Raw genomic sequence first — 25,256 nt, 5'->3', positions numbered from 1 at the left:
CACAAACAAAGGCAACACAAAACCAACCTCCACAAATAAAGAGAAACCTCTGACCAAAACAGGATGCTCACGGCTATGAAAACGTATTTAAAATTTAAATATAGCAGATAAATTAATATCCAGATCAATTTCAGAAACATTTTGTTGTTAAAAACAATACTATATTTCACATTAAGAGACTGTGGACATTGTACATGCATTTACTTTATTACATGTAATAAAAAAGCAAGCATGTCCACTGATGACCATAACATTGAAGGGTTTTTGAGACTTTAATTTTGAAGTGTTCAATTCCCTGATAGCAACAAAATTCAGGTAAGTGTTTACATCAATACTTGGTGCAACAGTCTCTTTACTATTCATCTATATTACTTCATACATAGAACATTAAAAAAAAATCAGCCAGTTTTACCTATTAAGTGTCCAATTAGTAAATCGTGGCAATTTCAGCAGAGTCCATTTTTATTTCTCAAATTGCAATATATAACTACACACACTGCTGATAAATGGATATGCCTGTGACTGAGTACTTGAATGAATAACCCACAGAACAACAGAGGCCAGGACTGCATCCAGAACAAAGTATCAAGGATTTCACATCAAGGAAACACAAGTATATGTACTTTAGATAAGAGCAAAACTGTTAAGGTAACTACACTGTTGGTTCAGTTTGGACGTCGAAGCACTCTACTTAACTCAGCCATGCATTTTTGGGGGTTTTGTTTGGGTTTTTTGGGGGGATGTTTGTTGGTTTTTAATTATTATTTATTATTTTATTCAAGCATATTATTCATTTCTGTATTTCCACCTCAGTATTAAAATTGTCAACTACAAACTTAACAAAAGAGGTATTAGTACAGAAATGTTTCAGGGCTGTGGATGTAAGCAGACCACCATTTATTCTAATCACATTCTAGTAGAAGCACTCTAATTGATCTTTTCTATTGCAGTCATCATTGGTCTCACTAAAGCACTTGATGACAATTCTAAAATCATGAACAGAGCATCACACTTGCAAAGCACTGACCATTTTGTTGGACAACTTGGAGAAAAGCTTCTTGTGGAAACCAGAATACTGGAAGAATCCTGTTAGCTTATCCTACAAACCATGTTTTTAAAAGCTTGCTAAAGGTAGGTGATAATTCAACTTCATTAGTCTCACCTGTTTGGACTTCCAGACCTCAAGAACTGGCATTCCAGCTATGATAGAGTTTGGATCCTCCTGAGCTGCTGAATTAACTGTATCATTTGCACCAATTACAAGGACCAAGTCGGTCTCTGCAGAAAGACAAAGAAAATAACACTGATGAAAAATTATCTGAAATTGAAACACTGAGGCTGATCCACATTCTAGGCAGAAGGACCCCTAATGGCTAAGCATGCACACAAGTATTTTACAAACTTCTCAGGCAAATCATATGTGAAAGTTCAAATGTGCTGCCAGCTACCTCTAACAAATTACACAAGTTCACAATCCAATTCCAAGGGACTCATTAGACCACCCCGCCACACAAAATTTAAAACTTTTTAAATGTGGTTGATATTTAAATGTGGTTGAATACACACATCACTTTCAAATTTTTTTTGTGCTTGGCTTTTCTCTTGAATATTCTTCTGAAAAACCTTTAGCAGCAACCTTCTGCCTTTTAAATAAAGATGCAAAAAAGCAAGAAGTTGCCAGTACAATGCTGTACAGGTTTGCAGCACATGACAGGGTCAAGTCATCCACAATAACTGGCATAAAGAAGTAATAATAATTTTCCTCTGCAAGGACAGGGCAGTAACAGAGATAATAAAGATACAGCATTTGCCATTTACTTCACGGCTACAATTAAAAAGATCTCACTCTACCTCCTCCCCCAAAAAAGACCTCTTGTCGGAACTCAGAATGTCCCACAGACATTCTCGGATGTTCCAGACCCAGGTCAAAAGCATCTGAGACCCTGGCATGCAGCCAGAAACCCCTGTGGCTTTGAATCTGACCCATGGAACAGTTTACCAACTTTGCAGGAAGAACAAGAAGTCACAAAAGTTTAGATATTGTAGTAGAAGTAGTCACGAAGTAAAGGGTAGGATTTCTGAGTGCTGTACAGGGGGGTTTTAAGCCTTGTACGCAGGGGTCCAAGTTTTGTACATGGGGGTCAGGAGTTCTAAGATGGAGGGACTTGGGTGTGCCCTGTCCTCTTTCTTTCTCCTTCCTAACCTCCATGTCTTTGGTGGTGTTGGCACTCACAGATTGGTTTAGAGTAGAAAGTCACCATTCAATATAGATAGTAGGCATTGGAGAAAAAGCATAAACATGTAGTACGTAATATATGATATAAAAGATAGCACCAGCCCCCTGGGAGGGCAGAGAGTGCCTTTGTCTGAGCTGCTGAACGGGCCACAGCAGTTCAGGGAGAAGAATCTTGTAGATAACCAACAATAAACAACCTTGAGAACAGACAACAGAAGACTACTGAGTCTTTCTTCGAAGGCACGGGTTGGAGGAGGGACTTTTCCATCTTTCGGGGTCATCCCAATCCGGGGGTGAAACCCCACAACCTCTAGTCCTCTACAAAGAGAAACTGAATGGCTTGACTTCTTGACTTTCTATTATTAAAATCCCTGTGCAGTGCAAAAACAGAATCAAATAAATCATCCAATCTACTGGAAGCTTATGGCTCACGTGCTAACCTGGGAAGTCTTCGTTGATTTCATCCATTTCCAGTACAATATCATAGGGAACACCAGCTTCTGCTAGCAGAACGTTCAGCTGACCAGGCATACGGCCAGCCACAGGGTGAATACCAAACCTAAAAGGGAAGAAACCCCATTAATAAGTTTGGACTACTGTGTTTTATACATTAAAATTGTCACCTGTGATTTAGAAGGCTGAGAAATTCTTAAGTATGAACAAATGGCAATTAATAAAATGAAACTGTTAAACTTTAAAAATTCACCTTCCAAGCAGTACCATATTTCAAACCTTGTGACAGATTCTTTTGGACTTCTACAAACCACCATTTTAACTCCAAAACTACCATCCACATTAATATGTTTGTCAGGTCCTTTACATCACTGAAAACACCACAGACTAAATAAAATTGCCATGAAAAATGCAAGAGACCATGCCACCTTTCTGAAGCAAAACTACTCCTAGACCTAGAGATGCCCTTAACAAATGACTTTATTGACTCAGGTATGTCTAGAGTATGTACAAGAAAAACTTGTATGAACACTTTCAATTCAACAGAAAAATTAACAGCATAAGACTTCAAGCACAAGAGAATGCCTAGCTGAATTAGGTTTACATGCCACTTTCTTCTCAGGATTGACCTTAGGAGGAAATGAAAAGGGGACCAAAAAAAAGTATGGGGAGTAAAAAGAGCTAAGAAACTGTAACAATTTAAGCATAAACATTTTTTTTTAAATGTTTTCAGAACAGCTCAAAAACAACTTCGAGAGAATACACTGCTCATGAGTTACTAAAACCTCAGACAGACCAACAGACCTGGAGTGCCCAGGTATGTACGCATTTCCCTAAGAGTAAAAACCTGAAAAAGCCAGAATGGAGATGTTAAACTGGTTTAGCTGCAATCACCAAAGACGTATTTGGTTAGAAGCAAATCTGTTTCCTGTTGGTACTCTTCTGATCATCTACTGGCCCTTACAAGCAAAGCATATCCATGCCCACTGTCATGTGCACTTTCTGTCTTTCCATCTCCGAAGCTTTCACCAGACAGAAAGCTGACTCATGCACACCAGAAGTGCCTCAGATTAACATTCTTTGGGGCTGAAGATAATGTTTAATTCAGAAGTCTACAGATACTTTGGAAGAGAAGGAAAATAGTCAAGAAAAAACTTGAATTATTTTGAATTTGGTTTTTGAATTATTGGATTTTGGAAGAGAAATTTCTGAGCAGAAATCCAAGTAAGTCAGGAATTCAATGAAAGTAATTCAGAATTCTTCAGAAAGGAGAGAATTACTAATAAATCAACTTGCCATGACAGATGGATTGTCATATACTTCTATTTTCAACTCTACTGCAATGGGAATGACTGACAGACCGCAAGTCACAGTCCAATCAACACAGATCACTTGTGAATTGAAGACAGTACAAATACATCCTTAAATGGGCAACTGAGCACTCCATCATCAAGGCAACATTTATACAATAAAACATGAGACAATTGGAATTCCAGCAACAAAATTAAGGACATATGATTAATCCACATAATACTAGATAATACAACTTAAAGCTCTAGGTCGAAGAGTAGGATAAAAGCTAGTTTTAAAAGGAACGCTTTCAAAGAAGAACGGGAATAGATTATATTCATCTAGTAAACATTTGGGACCCTGTTGCAAAGGCTAATACCTAGATTCAGAAGGAGAGCAAACATACAGCACAAATTACTAACAGCTTATGTTTCACACCACTAACTCAGTAACACAAGCCATGTGTAGTACTGCAGATAGATCTTAAGTATAGCAAATTTGATCACTAACAGTACAGTAGGAGAACTTTTATTCTGAAGTACCCTTGAGAAAACTCATCACTCCTCTGGCAGTGAAAATAGATTTTCCTACAAAATTCTCTTTTGCGTCTAATAAAATTATTTGAGTGCCTTTGTGACCAAAGCTGCTTTGGCAATACACAAAACAAAATACTCGTGAGGTTTCTATTAAGTACTATATACACATACAATCATATTTCAAGGGCTGGAAAGCCAAAATTTAAGCTGCCAATAGAATGAATTTCACCTTTGACTTCGCCATTCCTGGCAAGAGGCAAGGAAAGAAGAAAAGAAAGGGACAAATTATCTTCATACAGGAAGAGTTATGGCATGAACCATCAGTAGTTAGAGACTTCTGACAGACTCTGCTTGAAACCACATACTGTGTATTCAAATTGAGAAAGCTGCTCATACAAAAGCTTTTTTGGACAAATATTGAAGTGACTCCCAAAAGTCTGCTTGTAAGAGTCTGTTAACCAAATATGACAGTAGCTTGCCAGTACTACTTGAAATTGGATGTGCAAGAATGTTAAAAAGAATCATCTAAAATTATAGCTTCTCTTAGACTCTCATTATGTCAAAAGGTAACACTTACACACCTCCGGAGTGAAATCAGCCTATCCAGTAGAAACTGGGATTCAGAATTCAGGTAACCGTGCAAAATAAATACTGAAAATCCTTGATGGCTCATAACATGTCTAATAAAAACAACAATCTTGCCTCCAACTCACAACAGCAGCAGTTCTTCAAAGCTATGTGCATTTTAGCATGAACATTTTGTTATATATGTCTCAGATGTTCAAAACATGAACCTCATTCATATTCAAATATTTAACACAAATTATTTTAAAAGGGAAACATGTCTTATGGCAAAAATGCTTTCAAGTGAAAAATTGCAAAGTTTCTTTGATATTCTTTTGTCATCAGTAATGCAGGAACTCCCTTAGGTTGGTTGGTTTGTTTGTAAATCAAGAAGAAATCTTAAACCACAACACATAGTCACAGCCATGTTGTGTTTGACTTGAAACATTATTCTGGTATTTCACTGAAACACAGAATTCAACAATAATTTTTTCTTTTGACCTTGACAATATAATGTGGGGCTTGCTTACCACCAACAGTTTTCAAATACTGAAGTAAGTGTACATCACCTTGCTACTCACACTTCATAGGTAAACAGCTTGAGGCAAGGATATTCAACTCTTTTAACCAGCCTCTACTGAATACCTTTTAGTTTTATAAAGACAACGCAGCACACAAGTTTATGTTTTGAACTTTTTAAAGTAATACAGAAAGTGCAGATTTTTATTTTAAATTTAGACTAAATATCTAAAACTCTTGACATACACACATCTAGCACTTTCAGCACAGAAAACACTTCATCTGGAGTTGAGGGGGATAGAAAGGACTGAAGGTGGCTGAAGTAGTACAAAGTCAGTAATATCAAAAAGACAGCTATAGCATGAAAAATGATTGAAAAATCTCGGAATAGAAATTACTTTTCATACAGCTCATAAAGTCACTACATATCTTTATTGCAGCTGGCTAAATAACATTCTTGTAAGAGTGATCAATAGTGAAAGAGCTGTCTCACAATAGCAGCACCTAACCCAGTACAGAAGTGTTTCAAGATCACTTCATCAATGTGAGTAGGGTTCCTGTCATTATACCAAAGCTGGGCAGAGCAAAATAACATCTGCCTGGCGCCTAACTGAGCTTACTCAACACTTTAAATGTCATATTTGTCCAAGGGTTTGCCTTCACTCAGAGACCCTCACATCTCATTCACTTTATTTAGACACCTCTCTGCAGCTCTGTTTTCAGTAAAAACAAGAATCCATTATTCTAAGTTATGGGAAGGGAAAAAAAACCACCAACAAACTATATGAACAGAGAACATGGTTCAAGTATTCCACATCTTGAATCCTGCCACGCAACAGTTGCAGTGCAGAATGACTTAGAGTATAATGTATAACATAGGTATGGACAACTGTAGGTTACAAGCTAGCCCAGCTAGCTTAGACCTACTGTCATGTTGAAGGCAACATGCCCCTCAACCAGTCCTATGGCATGGATCAAGCTTGGTGGCTCTGCTGCAGTCAAGTCAGTTAAATTTAAATTAAGTTGGACAGCTAAATTACACATACTTAAATAAGGGCTGATACGGGCTCCCTGTTTCCAACCACTATGGTTTATGACAGCAGGGGCAAGATGCAGATGGATCTTAGCTCTTTGCAATAGCCTTCCCAAGAACCCAAATACAGGCAAAAAACAAGACCCTGCTTCCACAAACCTAGTAAGGTCATCCAGAGGTGAGCTGACCCATTTGGAACCCACAGCACACCTACAATACTCCCCCAGGAGAACACAGTTACAGCTGCACCCTTGCAGAAGCTATCAGGCACTGCATGGTTTCAAAGTTCTAACTACAGCAATAAAGCCCTGGAGCTAAACAGACTCATGGGACTTCAGCTGTTCTTTCATGTGCAGCATTAATGATTCAGAACCACACACCAAAGTTGATTACAACAAACCAAGAACTGATACACAGGTACACAGTTTGTGTTTTCATGCTGTGTATAACTTAGCTTCCCAGGAACCTGCACCAGCACACATTGTTCTTACGCTCCCTCTCATCAGTGACAGTAATTTCTATCTTGCATGTAAGCTACACAGTGTGTTAAGACTGCTTGGGACAGCATCTTAACAGCTCATCCTTTAAAATGCTTCTAGATTTTCTTGTAGAGCCACAAAAACAATGGTTTAAAATTGATACCATAAGGTTTTAGGTAATCAGTCTTATTTATTAATCTGCAGATAAATGTGTAACTGATACTCATGCACATGTTCTATTACTTACAAGAAATTAAAGAGTGGAAAAAAAAGTCAGAACACTAAACAGATTTGATTAGAGTTCAAACACTGATGTATCAATAAAAAATACTTTAAAATACAAGTACAACACTAAATCAATACTACCATATTTTTAAAAATGTAGAAAACTCTTGTTTTCATGTATTCAAAAGTAATTACATTCTCCAGCATCAAAAGACAGAAATCCAAGTCCTCCAAGATATCTGCCTTTAAAAAGGTGAAAAAACCCCAAACCAGAACACTAACTTCCTAGCAACTATTTTGAAAAGCTATTAAAGAGGTGATGTGCATGTCTCTCAACTATGAATTCCCAGAAAATCAACTTATTAACTATGTAATTATTTAGAAAGTCTACACGAAGCATAATTTTAAGAGTCCTTCTATACCAAAGCACATTTTTCTTATCAAGAACATCTTACTATGCAGGAGAACAAAACACACGGATAGAAAATGTCTCAAGAAAGTCATACTGTGGTAAAAACTAGGACAGTTAACTGGATGTGGATATGGAGAGCATCAACAACCCTTGCATATTTGAGAACACACAGTTTTAGACTTTAATTATGTTTCTATATACAAAATTACTACAGAATATAGTTTTATTATATAGGAAAAATCAGAATTTCACAACCAGGGTTCTAAAAACAACATTTCATGTGGCTGATAAACTTTAGTAAGGCAGGAACTTTCAACAATTTACTTACTTCTAACTTTGCAGAAATACAATACCAGTTGTAGAACAGCCATTTCCTCTCCAAGGCCAATAGATTCAGAGGGCTATGGGATTTAGCCTATAAAAAGTTTTGTTGTTTATCCATCCATGACAAGGGAAAGCTATACTCAAGCCTCAGTAATATCCAGTTTTCTCTGTGACTTTACTAATGCATTAAAGATGTGATCTGCTGCAAGACCATCTCAAGTGAGCGATGATGTTAGCTATGCAACTGAGTAACTAAAACAGTCTAAAGTTTCCAAAATCTCTCCTGTATTTCTAAATTTAAATCCTAGTCAAAGGTTACGCATCAATGTTATATAATCTGCGGTCTTCAATGAGAATGTTATGGCTATAGGCAAAGCAAATTAAAACAACAGCTTCTCTGGATCAGTGGTGAGCCATGAAACAAAAAAACAGACCATATGACAGTCGCAATTTTTCTTGGCACACGATGGGCATTACAGACTGATGCAATCCTGTGTCCATGCTGGCAGCCCTCCACAGCGTGTGTGTCAGAGTGTCACTGCATCTGGATGGTGAGTGCATTAGGGTCCCGAGGCACTCCAGGCCTACTGAAACCAGAGGACAACAGCTGCACTCAATGAACACCATGGGAGCTCAGCAAAGTGATGAAAGGCCTGAATTACCACAAACTGTAAATACAGATTTATTTCATTAAAATACTAGGTAACCACTGCAATGATCCCTTCCTGAAATTGATTCATTTTAAGTATAAGCCATTTATTTCAAGGACTCTTTCACTTTTCTCCCCTGCAAAGCCAACATAAAAGGCAAAACCAATTGTTTTCTTTTTTTTATTTCACCAAGGTTGGTCAAAAAAGAGCTAACCCCCCACAGAAGCACTGAAAGGAAAGCCAGAAGTATACAAGACTGTCATCACATTAGCCATGAAAGGGTTTTTTTGTTGCACAACTAAGGCATCCTCAAATGCGATCTAGACACACACAGAGCTGTTGCTAAACACGGAGAATCAAGGTGTGAAGACTGCTCCAGAAAGCAAATACACCACCACACGCCCTGATTTCTCATGTATGCACAAATACATCCATAAAGCAATTTTATATGCAAAATTGAAAAATCCTGGTTCAACACTAACAAGTTATTGATGCTAAACCCTAGAACTCTACTGTAGTTACCCAACACAATGCTGTAAAACCCTGCAAAAGCTTACATGCAACTTTTTAATGAGGTTGGAAAAGTAGTGGAAGAAGAAAAACAAAACCAAAAAACCCTAATTACTAGAGGAATGATTCCAAAGGGAAGTCACCATCTAATTGAATTAAACCTATGGAAATCAGAGAATGAGTCTGGCTAACCAGCATCTGCCAAAATACCTTGTTTGAAATGAAAACTGAGCCTCGATTGATTTTAAAATATTAAGTTATCATAAATACAAAACAAGCAAAATTTCAAACAATCAGCAAGAAAGACATAATGTTTGCTTTCCAGTACTTTCAGAATCTATAAGGTCCAAAAAAAACTGAAGGAGGAAAGGACTTGAGGCCAATACTGGAAACCTCAGAATTATCTCTTTTTTTTGGAGAAGCACTCCAGCAGATTAAATTCATGAGACTGGTGACATGTACTCCCATAATTCTTTCATGAGATGCTCAAAGAACTCTAATAGCAGTCTTGCCTGCAACAGCAAAATCTTACAGGAGCCCCCTAACTGTAGGTGTAAGTTGCTTAATGGTTTGGAGTATGTGCCATAAGAGGAGAGGCTGAAATTTGGGATTCTTCTGCCTGCAGAAGAGAAGGATCAAGGGAATCTTACTGCTGTGTATAAATATAGATGGAGTGCAATAAAAAAAGTTAGAGCCATATTCTTCTCAGGGATATCCAGGCAATAGGCAAGAGGCAATTGGTTTTACTCTAAGGATGACTGAACATCATAAGAACTGCCCAAAAGAGGCTGTCAGTCTCCATCTCTGGAGACAAGATATTCAAAATCCAATTGGACAAGATTCTAGGCAACTTCTCCAGTTGATTCTGGTCTGAGCAAAGGGGCTGGATGAACTAAACAATCTCCAGAAACATCTTTAACTTTGCTATTCTAGGCCTCTGTCAATGCTGAAAAAAACATTAAACCAAAACTAGTGGTTTTAATGGAATGAAGAAAACACCAAACCAAACCACCTGTAATACTTCTCATCAAGGAAAGCCCTTACCTGACGTTTTTCCCTTGCTCTCTCAACATCTTCACCAGATCAGCTATTGGGTACTGAGCTTTTGCTGCACACAAGCCATAACCTGAAAGAATTTCAAAATTTTAACCTATTTTCCTGTTTTAGGGCAGAAAGACCAGTTGCAGACAATAAGTGTACCTTCCACACAAGATGTTCTCATAATTAAAAATAAATGAAAGAAATTAAAAAAAAACATACATCAGATTCTCATACATTCCCAGCCTGACCACTGTAATTAATCTCTTTTTTGAGCTCCTGACCACTTACAGTGCAGTGATTTGACCAGTTAAACTACAAAAGCACTTATTCTACCTTCACAAAAAGACATGTTCCTTTCTATATCAGAAAAGAATGTTTCAGACAGATATTTTGAAAATTTGATTAAAGGGCAATTGTCAGGTTACTTCACAACCATTATCCTCAACAGAATTTCAATCTGCTTAATGCAAATCTAGTAGCTGGATATGGCTTTTAGCAACAAATAATGTTTTCAGTCTCTCTGAGCTAATTCATCAGAGCAACTATATCCAGGATAAAAATAAAAAGCATATATCATTAATGGTGTCCTCAAGGTTTGACCACATGAGAAAGAGGTAAACTCCTTGAAGATGATTGCAAGCTCCATCAGAAACAAATGTACCTTACCAAATTAGAACCCCACCTCACTGATGGTCTCTTTAAAGTTGAAGCAAATAAAAAATAACTTTGTATTTTAGCATTCTTCACATTCCAGTGCTAAAATGAGTTTAACATGATAGTCATGCCATTCAGTTGAAGGAGAAGTCTTGAACTGTCCCCTACCTGAGTTTTCCTTTCAGGGAATGTACTACTAAAGGACATGAACAGCCAACATAATCATTTCACACAATTCAGGTTTTGGTTTTCAGGTTGGGGTCTTTTTTTACTTTAATTATGGTATTTATATTAACTACATTTTGGATGAGGGGTTTTGACTTTCTTTTTCATAAACAAATGCAGAATTGAGCAAGTACATGAGAAGTGTAAACAAAGTCCTGTCTTTCGGGATTTAACAGATCTGTTGGAACAATTGGTACCACTGGTACTGTAGTTGTGCTTGGAAATTCAGTAATTTTGTGTACAGCTGTTGTGGTGTAAGCTTAATTTACAAAAGATAGTCTTCGTTCTGAGGAATTTAAAATGCAAATAAAAGGACAAACTTTGAGGACATATACACCAAAAAAAATGAAGGGCACACATCTCTGCACAGGGAAATGATACCTGACCACAGAACAAAAACAAACCACATGGACCCAGTCAACATTTGATATGCTGCTGTCATACTGCAACCTTGTTGCTGCTACCTTTTTTTGGTTTGTTTTGTGTTTCTGTTTGGTTGGGGTATTTTTTTTTAAATTACATCCTCTGAACATCTTGCTGTATAAGTCAAGAGAGTCTTACCTGGAGTAATAATAATACTATTGGCTTCTTTTATCATTTCAACTGCATTGTCCACATTGATTTCTGTGTGAGTTCCAGTAATTTCCATGGGTTTCCCACCAGCCGTTGATGCAGTGCCATAGCCCCCAAGAATCACATTTGCAAGGGAACGGTTCATAGCCTAAAAGACAGGATGGTTTTGATCATATAAAGATGAAATCCAAAAATAAAGGTGAGACTCCACAAAGAAAACTTCTGTAAAAGATTTCTGAAAATATTAAAGACTTCCTGACAATAGTCTTTATAAACTGGTTTGCCTTCTTATAATCCAAAGACTCTTAAAACAGGCTCTTTAAAACGGTTTACCACAGCCATTACCAAACATCAGTTTCAAACACATTATATTACACATGAAGTCGGAAAGTGCCAATATTTCTCCAAAACAGAGAACAAAACTATGCAAATAACAAATATTGGTCTCTTTTTGTTCGTAAAAGGGAAGAATATGAAAGAACGCATGTTTGATGACAGAGTTTCTAAAAATTTTTTTACATTGGTATATACACACACACATTTTTGCAAGATATTTTTGATAGTTTTTAACCAATTCAACATGTAAGCAACTGCTCCATGACAGCATGGAATCCACAAAGCTCTTACAGGTAGTACTGAAGCAAAACTGTTACAGCAACAAAGCAGGAAAACACAAAAGCAGCTAATCAGCCACACAAAACCAGCCACATTGTAAAGAACTGAAGGGGGCCATTGACTTACTGGCTGACCACCAAAGGAAAACAAGCGATTTTAACTAGGTTTAAGAGAAGAACACACCCTGAAAATCTGGCTGCATTAGGCACATAGCCAGGAAAAGCCATTGGCTAAATGCTTTCTTTGGCACGTCTGCTTGTGACTATGGTCCCAAAGCAGTATCTGTCAATAACTGGAAATAGGAAAAACTTGTAACTGCAGGGGAGAAAAAACTTTAGAAGCAGGAAAGGAAGAGGATAAAATGCTTCTTTAATTGCACATATGAGTCATACGTCTTGTGTACTAGCTGAGAAACCACGACAAAATTTAGGAATGGATCTGAAGAGACACAAATATAAGTAGCACAAAATTGTGCTTCCAGATGTCCATTCTCCACTGACATTTCAAATCACGCAGTTCCACACGTTTTTTGCTGTAGCCTGAGAAATGTCCCATTCTTTGAAATTTATTATCTAGCAAATAATTAAAATGATGATGTTAGAACTTCTGTTTTTCCTGATAAGTCTTCACTGTTTCAGATACTGTAAGGGATGCACACAAACACAGTGAAATCAACATTTTTTACAGTCTGCAGCACACAGTAGTTCACATAGCCTAAGAATTAATTGCCTTTGGCACCTATCTCAACATTACAGCAGCTGTGTCAGGTAAGACAGCCTAGACAGAAGAATACCCACTGCAGATGTTGCACATGCCAAGCTTACAGGAAGCAGAGCACTTTCTACACATATCTAAACCAAAAGACAACAGTTAGACCAAGTCAACAGGGGAAAAAAAAAGAAGATAAAATATTATTAGAAATCTGAGAATCAGCTAAAAGCAAGCATGAGATTGAAGCACCCTTGCCTGGCTCCACTGCAAAGAGCCAAGATCTTCCAAGAGAAAACGTGGAAGGCACAGAAGAGCCAAGACCTTATCAAGCAATCATTAACCAACATATCTGGGACAGTGTGAAAACGCTTCTGTAGCCTCTTCCACCCTCTTTACCACCACAGACCACAAATATGGAGGTATAAAGTGCAAGCTTCACCACTCACTGATAATCCAACAAGTGGGGAAAAAGCCTTCTGTGCTGGGCATAGACAAGTAACAATAATGGTCAGGAGTTTACAGTCCAGGGAAAATCAAAGATCTGAATTCAGAGAAGTGCAAGTGCTTCCACTGTGCCCATAGAAACTTCACAGCTAGTACAGAGGAATAACCAGCATACAATTTGTAAGACTAACACAATCTGTCCCCTCTCTTGCTCTGTTTCATCAAACTAGTTAATGGTTCCTCTTCAAGCTGAAGTTTCTTCTGCATCCCATAATGATTCTAATACCAGAATTGCAATCATCAAGTATTCCCTCCGGGGAAAAAAGGAGGGACAAGGACAAGCTAACAATCAAATGTTCTGAATAAGATGTATTGTGTTGATGTCTTAAAAGAGTCACAGTTCACAGGATAAGCAAACAGTACAGGCCTTTGCTTTTTGAAGTTAAATTCTCTGTCCTTAACTCAGTTATCAACTGAGGCTTTAAAAGATTAGCTGGAGTGCCTTTGCATAATTAGGCTACAGTTTTATCTCAAAAACTATTTGAAAAATGTTGTAAAAATAAGATTTCAACTATTAAGATGTTTCTACAAATACCTTTTCACCTGTGCTAGGTAAGTATCAATAACTATACTAGCTTTGACAGAAATCATACTAAAAAGCATTTCCTTCTCCTGAAATACAGCTTCAAGACAATGATACTGAATCCCCTGATTATAAAAATGCTTTTAAAAGTAATAATTTCCATTAAAGGAAGTAAAGCAGAAAAGAAAAATTCTGGGCTAAGAGCATGTTATTCTGCTTATCGTGCAGAAATCATACAAAATAATTTTCATTTTACTGGTTGATAAACTTCAGTTGTCTAAGCTTATATAAAGCAGCACAAGAATTCTAGACACTACCTCAAAAACTAAACTTCCTGTAATCTGAGAAACACTGGGGAAAGGCACTCTGTCACTGCCTAACTATTTTGCTAACTACTCCCCCAGGCTTCCTATTTACCTAGGCTCCTCCAACCAACTCTGTAAGTATTTCAAAACTCTCTAGTGAGTGCTAAAAGAGTGAGCAATATTAAGAAAGGAAGGAGACAGTAAAACAAAAATGAAGGTATAGATAGATTACTGGTGAATACACATTAAACAGCTCACATTTTCCCTGAAGTTTACAAGAATTTGATTTTTAACAGAGTTTTTATACCTGTGTTACCCATAAGCACTATTTTTCCACTGATACGGACTAAATTCCTGAATGTATACAAATAAATATATGAGCTACATAATTTGATTCCCTTTTGATAAGGAGACAGAAAATATTCAAGAAAGAACAAGATGCTTTGCAATTCATACCCAGAGTTGTTAATTTTAACTCACTTTCACGTAGTTGCAAGAATACCTTTTTAAGCTTTTCTGAAATTTTCCCTCAAGAATGACGAAAAAGAATGATACTGAACATTCCCAACATGGTAACAATACTATTTATCAGTGGAGATGAAGTAAGATGATCGCCAGAGCTGACTAGAGGAAAACATCAGACAGGAGAACAGTGGCACCGATCACACAAGAGCACAAGGGCAGAAACGAAGCAGGATTACACAACAGAGAATAAGAAATGAGAATGAGAATGCTGTTGCACTGCAAACGGTTTTCTATAAACCATGACCTCTCCATCTTTGAATACAAGGCCTTTATACAAATGTTCCAGAGAAAAGGAGGTCATTACTAATAGCACAACACAACTCCCACACCGAGATGAAGCTCAAGCTTGCTGACACACAGCACTGAACTCGTGCAGGCCTGCTGCCACCCCGTGGTACTCCAAAGTAGCTGCTCTGAAGAAAAGGGCACACCTTTCTGCACTCCAAAAACCAAACTGTAAATCACTACCTAACCAACGAACACACTTCTTAAAGTATCTTCTGCTACATACTAAATCTAGCTTAAATTTAACCACATTTCAAAAGCTGTATGAGTGAAAAAAAGTAGCTGACCACAAGACCACAAGCTGACCATACTTCTTTGAGCCCAGATTCAAATCCTTAATGCTTAAGTCAATGCAAGGGCTTTCCTCAGTTTTGAGGTATGTCTCTCACCCAATCTAAGAAAAACGACTGACATCTAGTCCAACAGTTTTAACCAAGAATTTTCTAGTCTATAAACATCTAAGAGTTTGAGATCCAATGGCTTATCTTCCTAAAAAACATGGTTAAAAACGTTTTTTCATTACTGGCAAACAAGCAGAGTTTCTGTTGACTGCTTACCACACACATGATGTAAGAAAGGATGGCCCCAGAGGAGCCAATGAGTGCACCAACAATGGTCAGCAAGTTGTTGTTCAGGAGAAAGCCCTCAGCACACAAAGCCCATCCAGAGTAACTGTTCAGGACAGTAATAACTACAGGCATGTCAGCACCTCCAATAGCTGCTGTTAAAGTGACACCCTGGAGAAGGAAAGAAAATAGTTTGAGTCAGCAATCACTAAGGAGAACACCCAGAAAGGACACTCAGCCTGCAGCACTGAAAAATAAATACAGAATCATAGAATGGTTTGTGTTGGAAGGGATCTTAAAGATCAGCCAGTCCCACCTGCCCTGCCTTGGGCAGGGTTATTACCCACTAAATCATGTTGCTTAGAGTCCCATCCAACCCTGTCTTGGACACTTCCAGGAATGGGGCATCCACAACCTTTCTAAGCAACTATCAAGTTACTTAGAGCCTATTCAAGTACTGTTAGTGTAGGTATTCAGGCTGAGACTGGACTTAACCAAATCTGTCTTTTCAGAGAGGACAAAAAGGTACCTCACCGTACTCATGCTCTGCTTAGTCACATTTGTTTCACTTGCAAAATTATCCTACCAGTTCCATGGAACTGTTCACACCATTAAGGCATTCATATTGAATAGTCTTTGCAAGACTCAGTTTACAGAATGGCAATATTCAAGGTAAATTTTGCAACACTGGCATACACTGGTGTAAGTGAATGACAAAAGTTACACATGGAAGTTATCTCAAGAAGTTATCATAATAATCTGTAAATCCAGAGCTCTTTTAGGTATTTTAGGGATTAACTTTCTAAAAAATCTTCTCAAATATCACTCTGTCATATTAAAAACTTCATTAATCAGTAGCTGTAAAAAGTAAGTATAAAAATTAATTCCAGTTCTCTGGAATAGTTCTGATTTACAGCTAGATCTAGAAAAGTCAACTGTTACTTGTTACAGCAAGTTACCACACAGGCAGGCACCATGCCCACTGTGACTCAGGATGGTAAAATATAATGCATAAAGACGAAACTTGCAGAACTCCTTGTGTAACTTGTTTCACTTTCTACAATTCCTCAACTTACCATTATGGCTGAGAGTGCTGACACAGAACCCAGGCAAGTAATTCCCGTGGTGTAAGAAGGATCAATCATGTAGGGTACCATCCCACCAATGCTGGCAGCCAGCAATCCTGCATTCAATGCATGCCGACCAGGCAAGAGCAGAGGTGCAGAATTCAGGATACCTGCAAACAAACACATTTCCAGACATGAACATGTACATTCAAGGAAGCCTGTTGCTTATGTTCAGAGAAGACTGAATAACTCAGCAAAAGAAAAATTAAAAAAGAAAAAAAGGGAGAGGTAGAAGATAAAACAAGTTAGTTGAACCTGAGATCTTCTGCTGACTCAGAATTGCAAGACACTCAAACTTCCTCTAGATTCTCTTCTTTTAACTCTAATATAAAAGAAATATTCTTCTTTTAACTCTATTTATTTCCTAATTTCACTGAAGTGCTCCAGAATAGTTAGAAAAATCTCTTTTCCTTTTGAAAAGCCTTTTTATTTTTCCTTCAACAAAGCCCTCCCACTTCGTCTCCAGGTCTTTGTATTTTGAATATGACACATAGTAGAAGGAAGCTTTTAGCTGGAACTTCTACACAAGGATTATCTCAGTCTCTCACAAACTGTGTGCTTAACAAAATATGACTACACAGACAACACCAAGTACAAAACACTCCTGTTTTCAAATGCATTACTTTCACAACTACCCTCAGTCACACAGAACTCCACAGCTTCCTGATCTGCAGAAACTTGAGGGGAAAAGCCAGTTCAGTATTTGTGTGATTCAGTTCAAAAAGACAGTCACATTTACTTCATACTAGGGTTTTGGTTTTTTTTAAGGCACATGACAAAGGGCTGAAACAATGCAAGTTTCCCAGTAATTACTTACATCAGAAATAAGTGTCTCATTTAGATTTGAGGAAAAAAAATTAATTTTCATTTAAAATTCATTTTAATTTCATTCATTTTCATTTAATTTCATTCATTTTAATTTTCTTATTAAAATTTGAGAAAAGCTGAATTCAAGGGAAAGTATGAACTGATGGTCTCAGCCGGGGGAGTCAAAATGTGTGACTTACTACCCTTTTCCACGCTATAGGATCAGTAGTTCACTAATATAGACAAGCTTCATATTTCATACCATGATGATATGAAAATGCAAGGGAGAAAAAAGTAAACAGAAATAGGAGAGCAGGCTCAAACAGGCAGTGAAGTTTACCAGGGACCATGCGCACAAGTCACTGAAGGGGGTACAATGGAGAGAGAAAAAATAACTCAGAAGAAATAAATTAATAACTACTTAGCAGAGATACATGAGAAATACATACTACTGACAAATCCTTCAAAAGATTATTAGAGAAGACAGCTTTCCATCCTTGTCATATTTCCTCCTTCAATGGCTGGTCTCACAAACATTGAAGAAAGCAAAGAGATGTTTCCCAAAGGAACTATTGCAAAGTTAACAACAGGATTAGTAATAGGAAGCTCTTAGCCTGAAATTCTTAGTACAAGTATTACCTCAGCTTCTCAAAAGCTGTGTGCTTACAAAACCAAAAATAAATGCAATAAAGAAACCTTCACATGCATAAGAATCAGGAATTAGTGAGTATTTAACTTAGAAAACATATTTGCTAAAACAGTAAGAGGCATGGAGCATGGAATCTGCGCAGTAGGTAAATAGACAGCAAACTGAAAGGTTTAAAGTGAGGCAACCTCAATACTGCAGGCTGCCTACTTTAATGAAGATAGCAGCGTTAAGAACAAAATCCTAGAAGTATTACTAGTGCTCACTGAATCCAGCAACATGAGAGTTTCAATCAAAATGTCTGCTCAGAAATACAAAGTTGTGATCATAAAAGTTCAATAAAAGGAATTCGAGAAAAAGCATCAGGTAGTGTCTTAACACCAAAGCAACACTTATTTCTAGACAAGATGAATAATAATAATATGACAAAGCACTGAAGACAACCCTCCATAACTAAAGCTGTACATAAATTAAACAGAATTAGAAACAAAAAAGTACACTCGTAAAAATTAAACATATAAACTTTTACCTGGTCCAAAATACAGTGTTTTTTTCCAATTACATAGCAGTCTAAAAATAGAACTAAATCCCGGGGGGAGAAAAACCCTTTAACAAATATTTAATTCTGAACAGAAGGTCTCACCTTGCAATTTTCCATATGCAACAAGAGAGCCACTGAATGTCACTCCACCAATGTATGTGCCAAGATATGCCACAATCTTGGTGAGGTTTGCAGCAGGATCGGTGGCGAAGTGAGGATATTCAATCATGTACTCTGCTACACAGGTGAGCACAGCAGCCAAACCAACCAAACTGTGGAAAGCAGCCACCAGCTGAGGCAGATCTGTAATCTGGATGCGTTTAGCAATTGTCAAACCTATTGAGAGTTGAAGACAGAGGGGAAGTCTTAGAAAACGCAGACCACCTGTTCAGCTAGCAATTAGTACAGGATGGTTCAGTGTGCAATGATTACACATACACAAGTCTGTTTCAACTAGAAATCACTATGGCATTGAACCGAAGGTTGCACACGTGCATTTTGTGCATTATGAAAAATTGAAGGATTAAAGCATATCATGTGCTAAGAAGCTTCACCAAATATTGAGAAATCCATTGTTTTCTGTGACAAAGGCACAGTGTGAAAGAGAGAATTTGGCAGTATTTGGTCAGGAACTGAAGTATAAAGGTGGGCAAGATCATTTACCTCTGGACACAAGTTTTCCTATCAGAGATGATGTGGTCCCACTTTTCAGTCAGCCCATTCCTTATCACATTGTGAAGTACTAATAAAAGCCCTGAAAGTTACAATATTTTGTTCCCACTTTTTTCTGAATAATTTTGCACAAGTCACAAATGTCAGTTAGTCAATTCACCTGGGAGTTATACAGTATTTTATGTATATACAGGTTGCACATATGCATGCATGGAACATAGATTGTTAGTTCATCATACACATACCTATGGTCCCACCAAGTGCCATTGCACCTGACATCTGTGCCAGCAATGCAGGCGAGGGATTAAGGCTTCCAAGAGTTGCAGCTAAACCTCCTGCAACACCAATCATACCCAAAGCATTTCCAAGACGAGCTGTTCCTTGGGTAGACAAACCAGCCAGGGCACCAACACAGCACAGTCCTGAGCCCAGATACATCACCTTTAAAATAAGAAAAAGCTTCAGTATGAAGTAGTGACAAATTGCATTGCTATTAAAACAACTCTGATAATTAAACAAAATGGCTGATTTCTCCAGAATGTGTTTAAGTCACAATTTTTAATTAAAGTCAAGAAACTGTCATACAGGATGACAGATAAATTAAAATGTGATATCTATAAAGTTTTTCCCTCACTTGATGACCCTTTTTTATCTGCAGAATGAATATTAACTAAAGCCAAACCAATTTTCCTCATTAGTTCAGAAGCAACCTTTCCTTTAGCACAAATCCAAAGCAGTTTGGTCCTGTTCATTATAGAGATAGTTTCAGAATTTGTTTATGGCAAATTTGGACTAAGAAATAGTTTTGATAGTTCTGAACTACCAGCAAGAATGTGGCCAGAAGGAGCAAAACTGTGATCATTCCCCTATAGTCAGCACTGGAGAGGCCACACCTTGAATCTTATATCCAATTTTGGACCCCCCACTCCAATAAAGACACTGGAGCAAGTCCAGAGAAGGGCAAATGAGCTGGTGAAGCATCTGGAGCACACGTGTGATGAGGAAGGAGTTGGGGTGTTCAGTCTGGAGAAAAGGAAGATCAATGGAGACTTGATTACTCTGTACAACTCCTCAAAATGAGAATTGTAGTCAGGTGGGAATTGGTCTCATGTCCCAGGTAACAAGTGAGAGGACAAGAGGAAATGGCCTCAAGTTGCTCATGGGGAAGGTTATATTAGATATTGGGACATGTTTTTTTCATGGAAAGCACGGTCAAACTTTGGAACAGGCTGCCCAGAAAAGTGATGGAGTCACCATCCCTGGAAGTGTTCGAAAAAACTTGTGGATGTGGTACTTGAGGACATGGTCTAGTGGTGACCATGGTGGTGGTGCAAGGCTGACAGCTGGACTTGATGATCTTAAAATCTATAACTGTTGTTTGCAAAAAGTACAAACAAACTGACATGAACTGAGCTATATATGTCCAGATAATTGACAAAACACAAACACATTACAAGGCCCTGCCATAACTGTATGTTTGGATTCACTTTTTCCAACTGCACAAAGCAATATAAATTGATTCTTCTTACTATAAAAATAAATGTAAACAGAAGTTTACTATAAAAGGTGTTATAGGTAAAATCCCTGTACATCCCTCTGCGCTGAAAACTGATCCCATTCCTTTTTAACTGTCATGCCAAGTTGAACTTTCAGAAACATTTAAAACAAAAGCTGATTTCTGTAGTTACTGTATTATTTAGACTGCAATTTAGGAAAACAGTCCAATAAATAAAAGCACCTGCTATGTTAACACAAAACCAAACAACAACAGGGCCTTTGAAGTATGTTAGCTATGTGACTGAAAGCTTACAGTTAATCAGCTTCAGATTGGTCTTGGGGGAACATGCAGCTGATGGAAAGACCTTGGGTTATTTGTTATTTACTCCTCCACAGAACAGGCATGAAGAAACATAGCACTGTGCACTGGGCTAAGAGCCATGAAGTTATCTTCTTACTTGTTCAATGTTATAGCCACCGCTGAGAGCAGCTGCATAGCCTCCTACAAATACACCACCAGGGAGCAGGTACAAGTAGTTGTACTCAGGAGGGTCTGTGGGACGTTTGAACATATCCAGCATCCTCTGTGTAACTAAAAAGCCACCTGCACAAAGTAAAGGAGCAATCTTAAAAAAATAAAATCTGAAATCAAGCACATGCCAAGTTATAAGAGAAATAATAATGTATTACCACACAATTCAGCAACAAATAAAACTAGTAACCTAGAAAACTACCAGGAAACAAAGGTACAATCAGCATTAGATCTTGCTGTCTCTTTTAGCCTTTGGAAGAAATTCAGAAGAAAAGGAGGAATTGCTCTGGCTCCATACTCTACACCAACTGTAGGATACAGCTTAGTTTATGACTGTATTCTTTTCCTAACCTGCTCTAGCAAAAGCAGTATTTCTAAGTCACATTGCTCACTTTGTTGCTTTTTATTATTGAAGCTGGGACTTCTGAAGCGCAAGGAAACAGAATTTTTGTTCTATGCTACCAGTATGCATGTCAAGTAGGAAAGTCAATACAAGTACAAATCCTCTACAACTACCCTCTTGGGTCATACAGGAAAATGTATAGTATATAATCACCACCCAAATTCATGAAAGGAAAATGCACATTTAAATAATTCCTAAAAGAGGTTATTCCACAGGGTATGCAAAATACCTACAATAACAACTGCGAACATTGGAGGGCTAATGGGTTTTTATTGATAAATGCTCTCAAATTCTATTCTCAGACTAGTATTTCTGGAATTATACAATTAAACAACCAGAAGAAATTTTAAAATTACACTAGTACTTGAAGTTATCCTTGGGAGAAAAGCTAACATTCATACCTGCAATATTGACTGAAGATATAAAGGCTGAAAGCACTGCTAGGCTTTGGGAAATGTTATGAGGGAGATAGTGCCCTCCCATCAGTACCAGCCCACCAACTGCAGTCAGACCTATTTAAAAGAGACAAAAGTGTTACTGGAAAAGGTTACTGTGTAACCTTAACAGACTGTACATCTACAGGAAGTAGATGGACAACTGTTTCAACTGTTGGACAAATACCAGTCAACTCAAATTTTGACCCCTACTTCACACAGTAATGCTTAAAAGAAGACTACCATGGTCTTTTTCAGGAGTACAAACATGTTTCAAAAAAAAAAAAAAAAAAAAAAAAAAGCATATGAATGTAGTTTTGAAGAACAGTGCCTCAAGCACAGAGTTAGCCAAGTACTTGTTCAATAAAAGAAACTTTGTTTATTATAACCAAAGTAGATCCACATATAGCCAAACACAGATACAAAAAATCTTACTTATAAGAATTATGAATTTTATGGACATTTTAGGATTTATTTTCTTTTTTGCCCCTCTCTCAAAACACATAGTTTGAGGAGATGAATAAAAGAATGTAAAAAATAGGAAAGATTAGCTATTTTCAGGGCAATCTTTTGAAGAGACGGGAGAAAAGAAGTGATCTATAAAAGGAGACTGCATCACTCCAAGTAAAACAAACTTTTAAGCAAGTGTAAAAATTACTTATGAAAATTAGAAGGATATAGTATCACATTTACCTTTCTTTTGAAAAAAATCATACTCTCAGAAATACATTGTTTCAGGTGTCCTTGCTATTTATGAAAGTAAACTCAAACATGCACAGCAGTACTTATCAGGCAAAAGGAGTTGTGCCTACTTAAGTAGAAAACAAGCAGCAGTGTGACAGCCACTTACCTGAGATAGCATTAGTCACAGACATGAGTGGCGAGTGCAGAGCAGGAGTCACACCCCACACTGTGTGGTACCCCACTATCCCAGAGAGGCCAAATGTCGTCACCATTTGTGTGAAAGCAGCATTAGGTGCTACAATGCCCAGCCCTAACATACCAGCTAGACCTAGAAGGAAAGCACAGGAAAACTCTGTAACTTTTCAATGATTTCTTACATTTAAATTATATAAAACAGGAACCTAATACTGACACAAAAGCAAAATGGAGTTCACTGCATAGACTAGTTTCAAAATCAGGGAGATAATTTTTTCAAACACACTAAGTTCTTTCAGTGCTAATCTTTCCTTTGTAACAGAAAATGAAGCCATAAATATAATCCGCACATATTTGTTACAAACAGATACAATGCAACAAAGATAGGTTTCTACATCAACACTGAATCCAGTCACTCTCCTGTTCTATAGAAAAAAATGTAGAAGTCACAATTATGTTGAGATATTTCTTGGCTGTATCAAAGCACATGTATGAAGAACAGGGATTAAAATTAAGACTACTGAATTCATTAATTACTTCATGCAAAAGTTTTGATACACTGAGAGTAACAAATGAAATGAAGAGCCAATATTTATTTGTCAAAGCAAAGTCCTATTTCCAATATTTCAGTAGACTGTGGCCATTTAAGTCTCACACAATACAGTAAAATCTGAAGAAAGCAAAAGCCATTGAACTGATTCTGCTGCAAAGTAGGGGCACAGTCCCTGACAGGAGTCCTTCAGAATTTTAAGCATTTTACTAATATTTAAGTAGAGTCAAACACACATATATGCAGAGAATCAGCACTTGTTGAAATGTCAAATACGTTTGGTAAAATTTCAGAAGTTTTATTTTCCGTCTCAAGCAATTCTTACACTATGCTGATTTTGCACCAGGACACCAGCCAATCAACTGCTCTCCCAAACAGCTATTCAATTGAATGAGTTAGATGATGGGTCATTCAAAAGTACTAGCCAAATGAGAAGTACTCTACACTGATTCTCCAGCTTTGGAAGTTGCCTACCTGCTGTGTATACAGCTGCAGTAGTCATGGTTTTTCTAAAAGGTGTAATAGTAGCAGCTTTTTCTGCTTCCAGCTCTGCTACAGTCTTCTGCTTCACTGGTGCTCCCTGAGGAATGTTATTTGGTGGAGGTGCTGGGAAAATCACTTTGCCATCCTGACAAGAGATATTTACAGTTATGCCTAACATGGCAGATGCTTAGTACTTTTCTTCTCAATCCTGCAATTCAGGCAAGTGCTAACATCCTACAGCCATGCCCAGGTACAGGCTCTTTTTCTGCATCAGCAGAAGTTTGCAAGGCATGACCAAGTTAATCATACTGATTTACACATTCTTCAGACAAGATCAGTGCCCAGGAGTACCTGGTGAAGACACAGTACAAGGCTCCAGAGCAGAAACAAGAGAAAAGCAAAGAGATAAAGTTCCTTAAGTGGAAAACATCTAGGCAAAATAAAACTAAGTCTTGGCAATAACAAAATCTGCTACAGATGTGAACTGTAATCACAGCCTTTCCAGACCTCAGATAGAAACCAAGAATGATATCCCACATTTCTTGTTAAACTTCAGGCCTCTGTGGAGCTATCAGCACTGAGCTGTACACACTACTTCAATGGTCTGGGAGAATCCATGCCCTAAAGTCTATGCCCTGAGTTTTTATTTTATTATTTTCTGATAAAGTTTCAAGTACTTTGCATATTCTAGTTTCACCATTTTTTCCTCTTACTATAAAATAAACACTTTTTTTTTTTTTTAAAGGAATATTTTTCTGAATGTTTGGTCTGGTAAAGCATCAAATATGTTTTAAGTAGCTATGTTTTTATCACATGAAACACAAAAACATTTTTTTTTCCTATTTTTCATTAGTAAATACATCAGGTTTAACCTTGACAAGAAGACAAGACTAAAAAGAAACAGAGGAATTTTCAGTTGAATAAACA

At 37.5% G+C, this 25,256-nt stretch overlaps 1 protein-coding gene across 4 annotated transcripts in view; it reads right to left on the bottom strand.

Annotated features, from left to right (window-relative positions):
• The window catches only part of NNT (nicotinamide nucleotide transhydrogenase), a 43,277-nt gene that overhangs the window by 2,802 nt on the left and 15,219 nt on the right, over window positions 1-25,256 (bottom strand). For all 4 annotated transcript variants that reach the window (XM_038123632.1, XM_038123634.1, XM_038123633.1 and 1 more), the window contains 12 exons: window positions 24,321-24,474; window positions 23,268-23,429; window positions 22,385-22,495; window positions 21,507-21,652; window positions 19,797-19,992; window positions 18,982-19,215; window positions 16,835-16,995; window positions 15,750-15,929; window positions 11,713-11,872; window positions 10,276-10,357; window positions 2,677-2,795; window positions 1,163-1,278 (listed from right to left, as the gene is read on the bottom strand). In XM_038123632.1, the coding sequence (XP_037979560.1) occupies window positions 1,163-1,278; window positions 2,677-2,795; window positions 10,276-10,357; window positions 11,713-11,872; window positions 15,750-15,929; window positions 16,835-16,995; window positions 18,982-19,215; window positions 19,797-19,992; window positions 21,507-21,652; window positions 22,385-22,495; window positions 23,268-23,429; window positions 24,321-24,474 (1,821 nt within the window). The remainder of the gene's footprint in view (window positions 1-1,162; window positions 1,279-2,676; window positions 2,796-10,275; window positions 10,358-11,712; window positions 11,873-15,749; window positions 15,930-16,834; window positions 16,996-18,981; window positions 19,216-19,796; window positions 19,993-21,506; window positions 21,653-22,384; window positions 22,496-23,267; window positions 23,430-24,320; window positions 24,475-25,256) is intronic.

This window comes from Motacilla alba, chromosome Z (genome assembly GCF_015832195.1).
Source record: "Motacilla alba alba isolate MOTALB_02 chromosome Z, Motacilla_alba_V1.0_pri, whole genome shotgun sequence".
NCBI classification, from domain to species: Eukaryota; Metazoa; Chordata; class Aves; order Passeriformes; family Motacillidae; genus Motacilla; species Motacilla alba.
The sequence above is the reverse complement of the archived record's forward strand: the minus strand, read 5'-3'. Positions and strand labels throughout refer to the sequence as shown.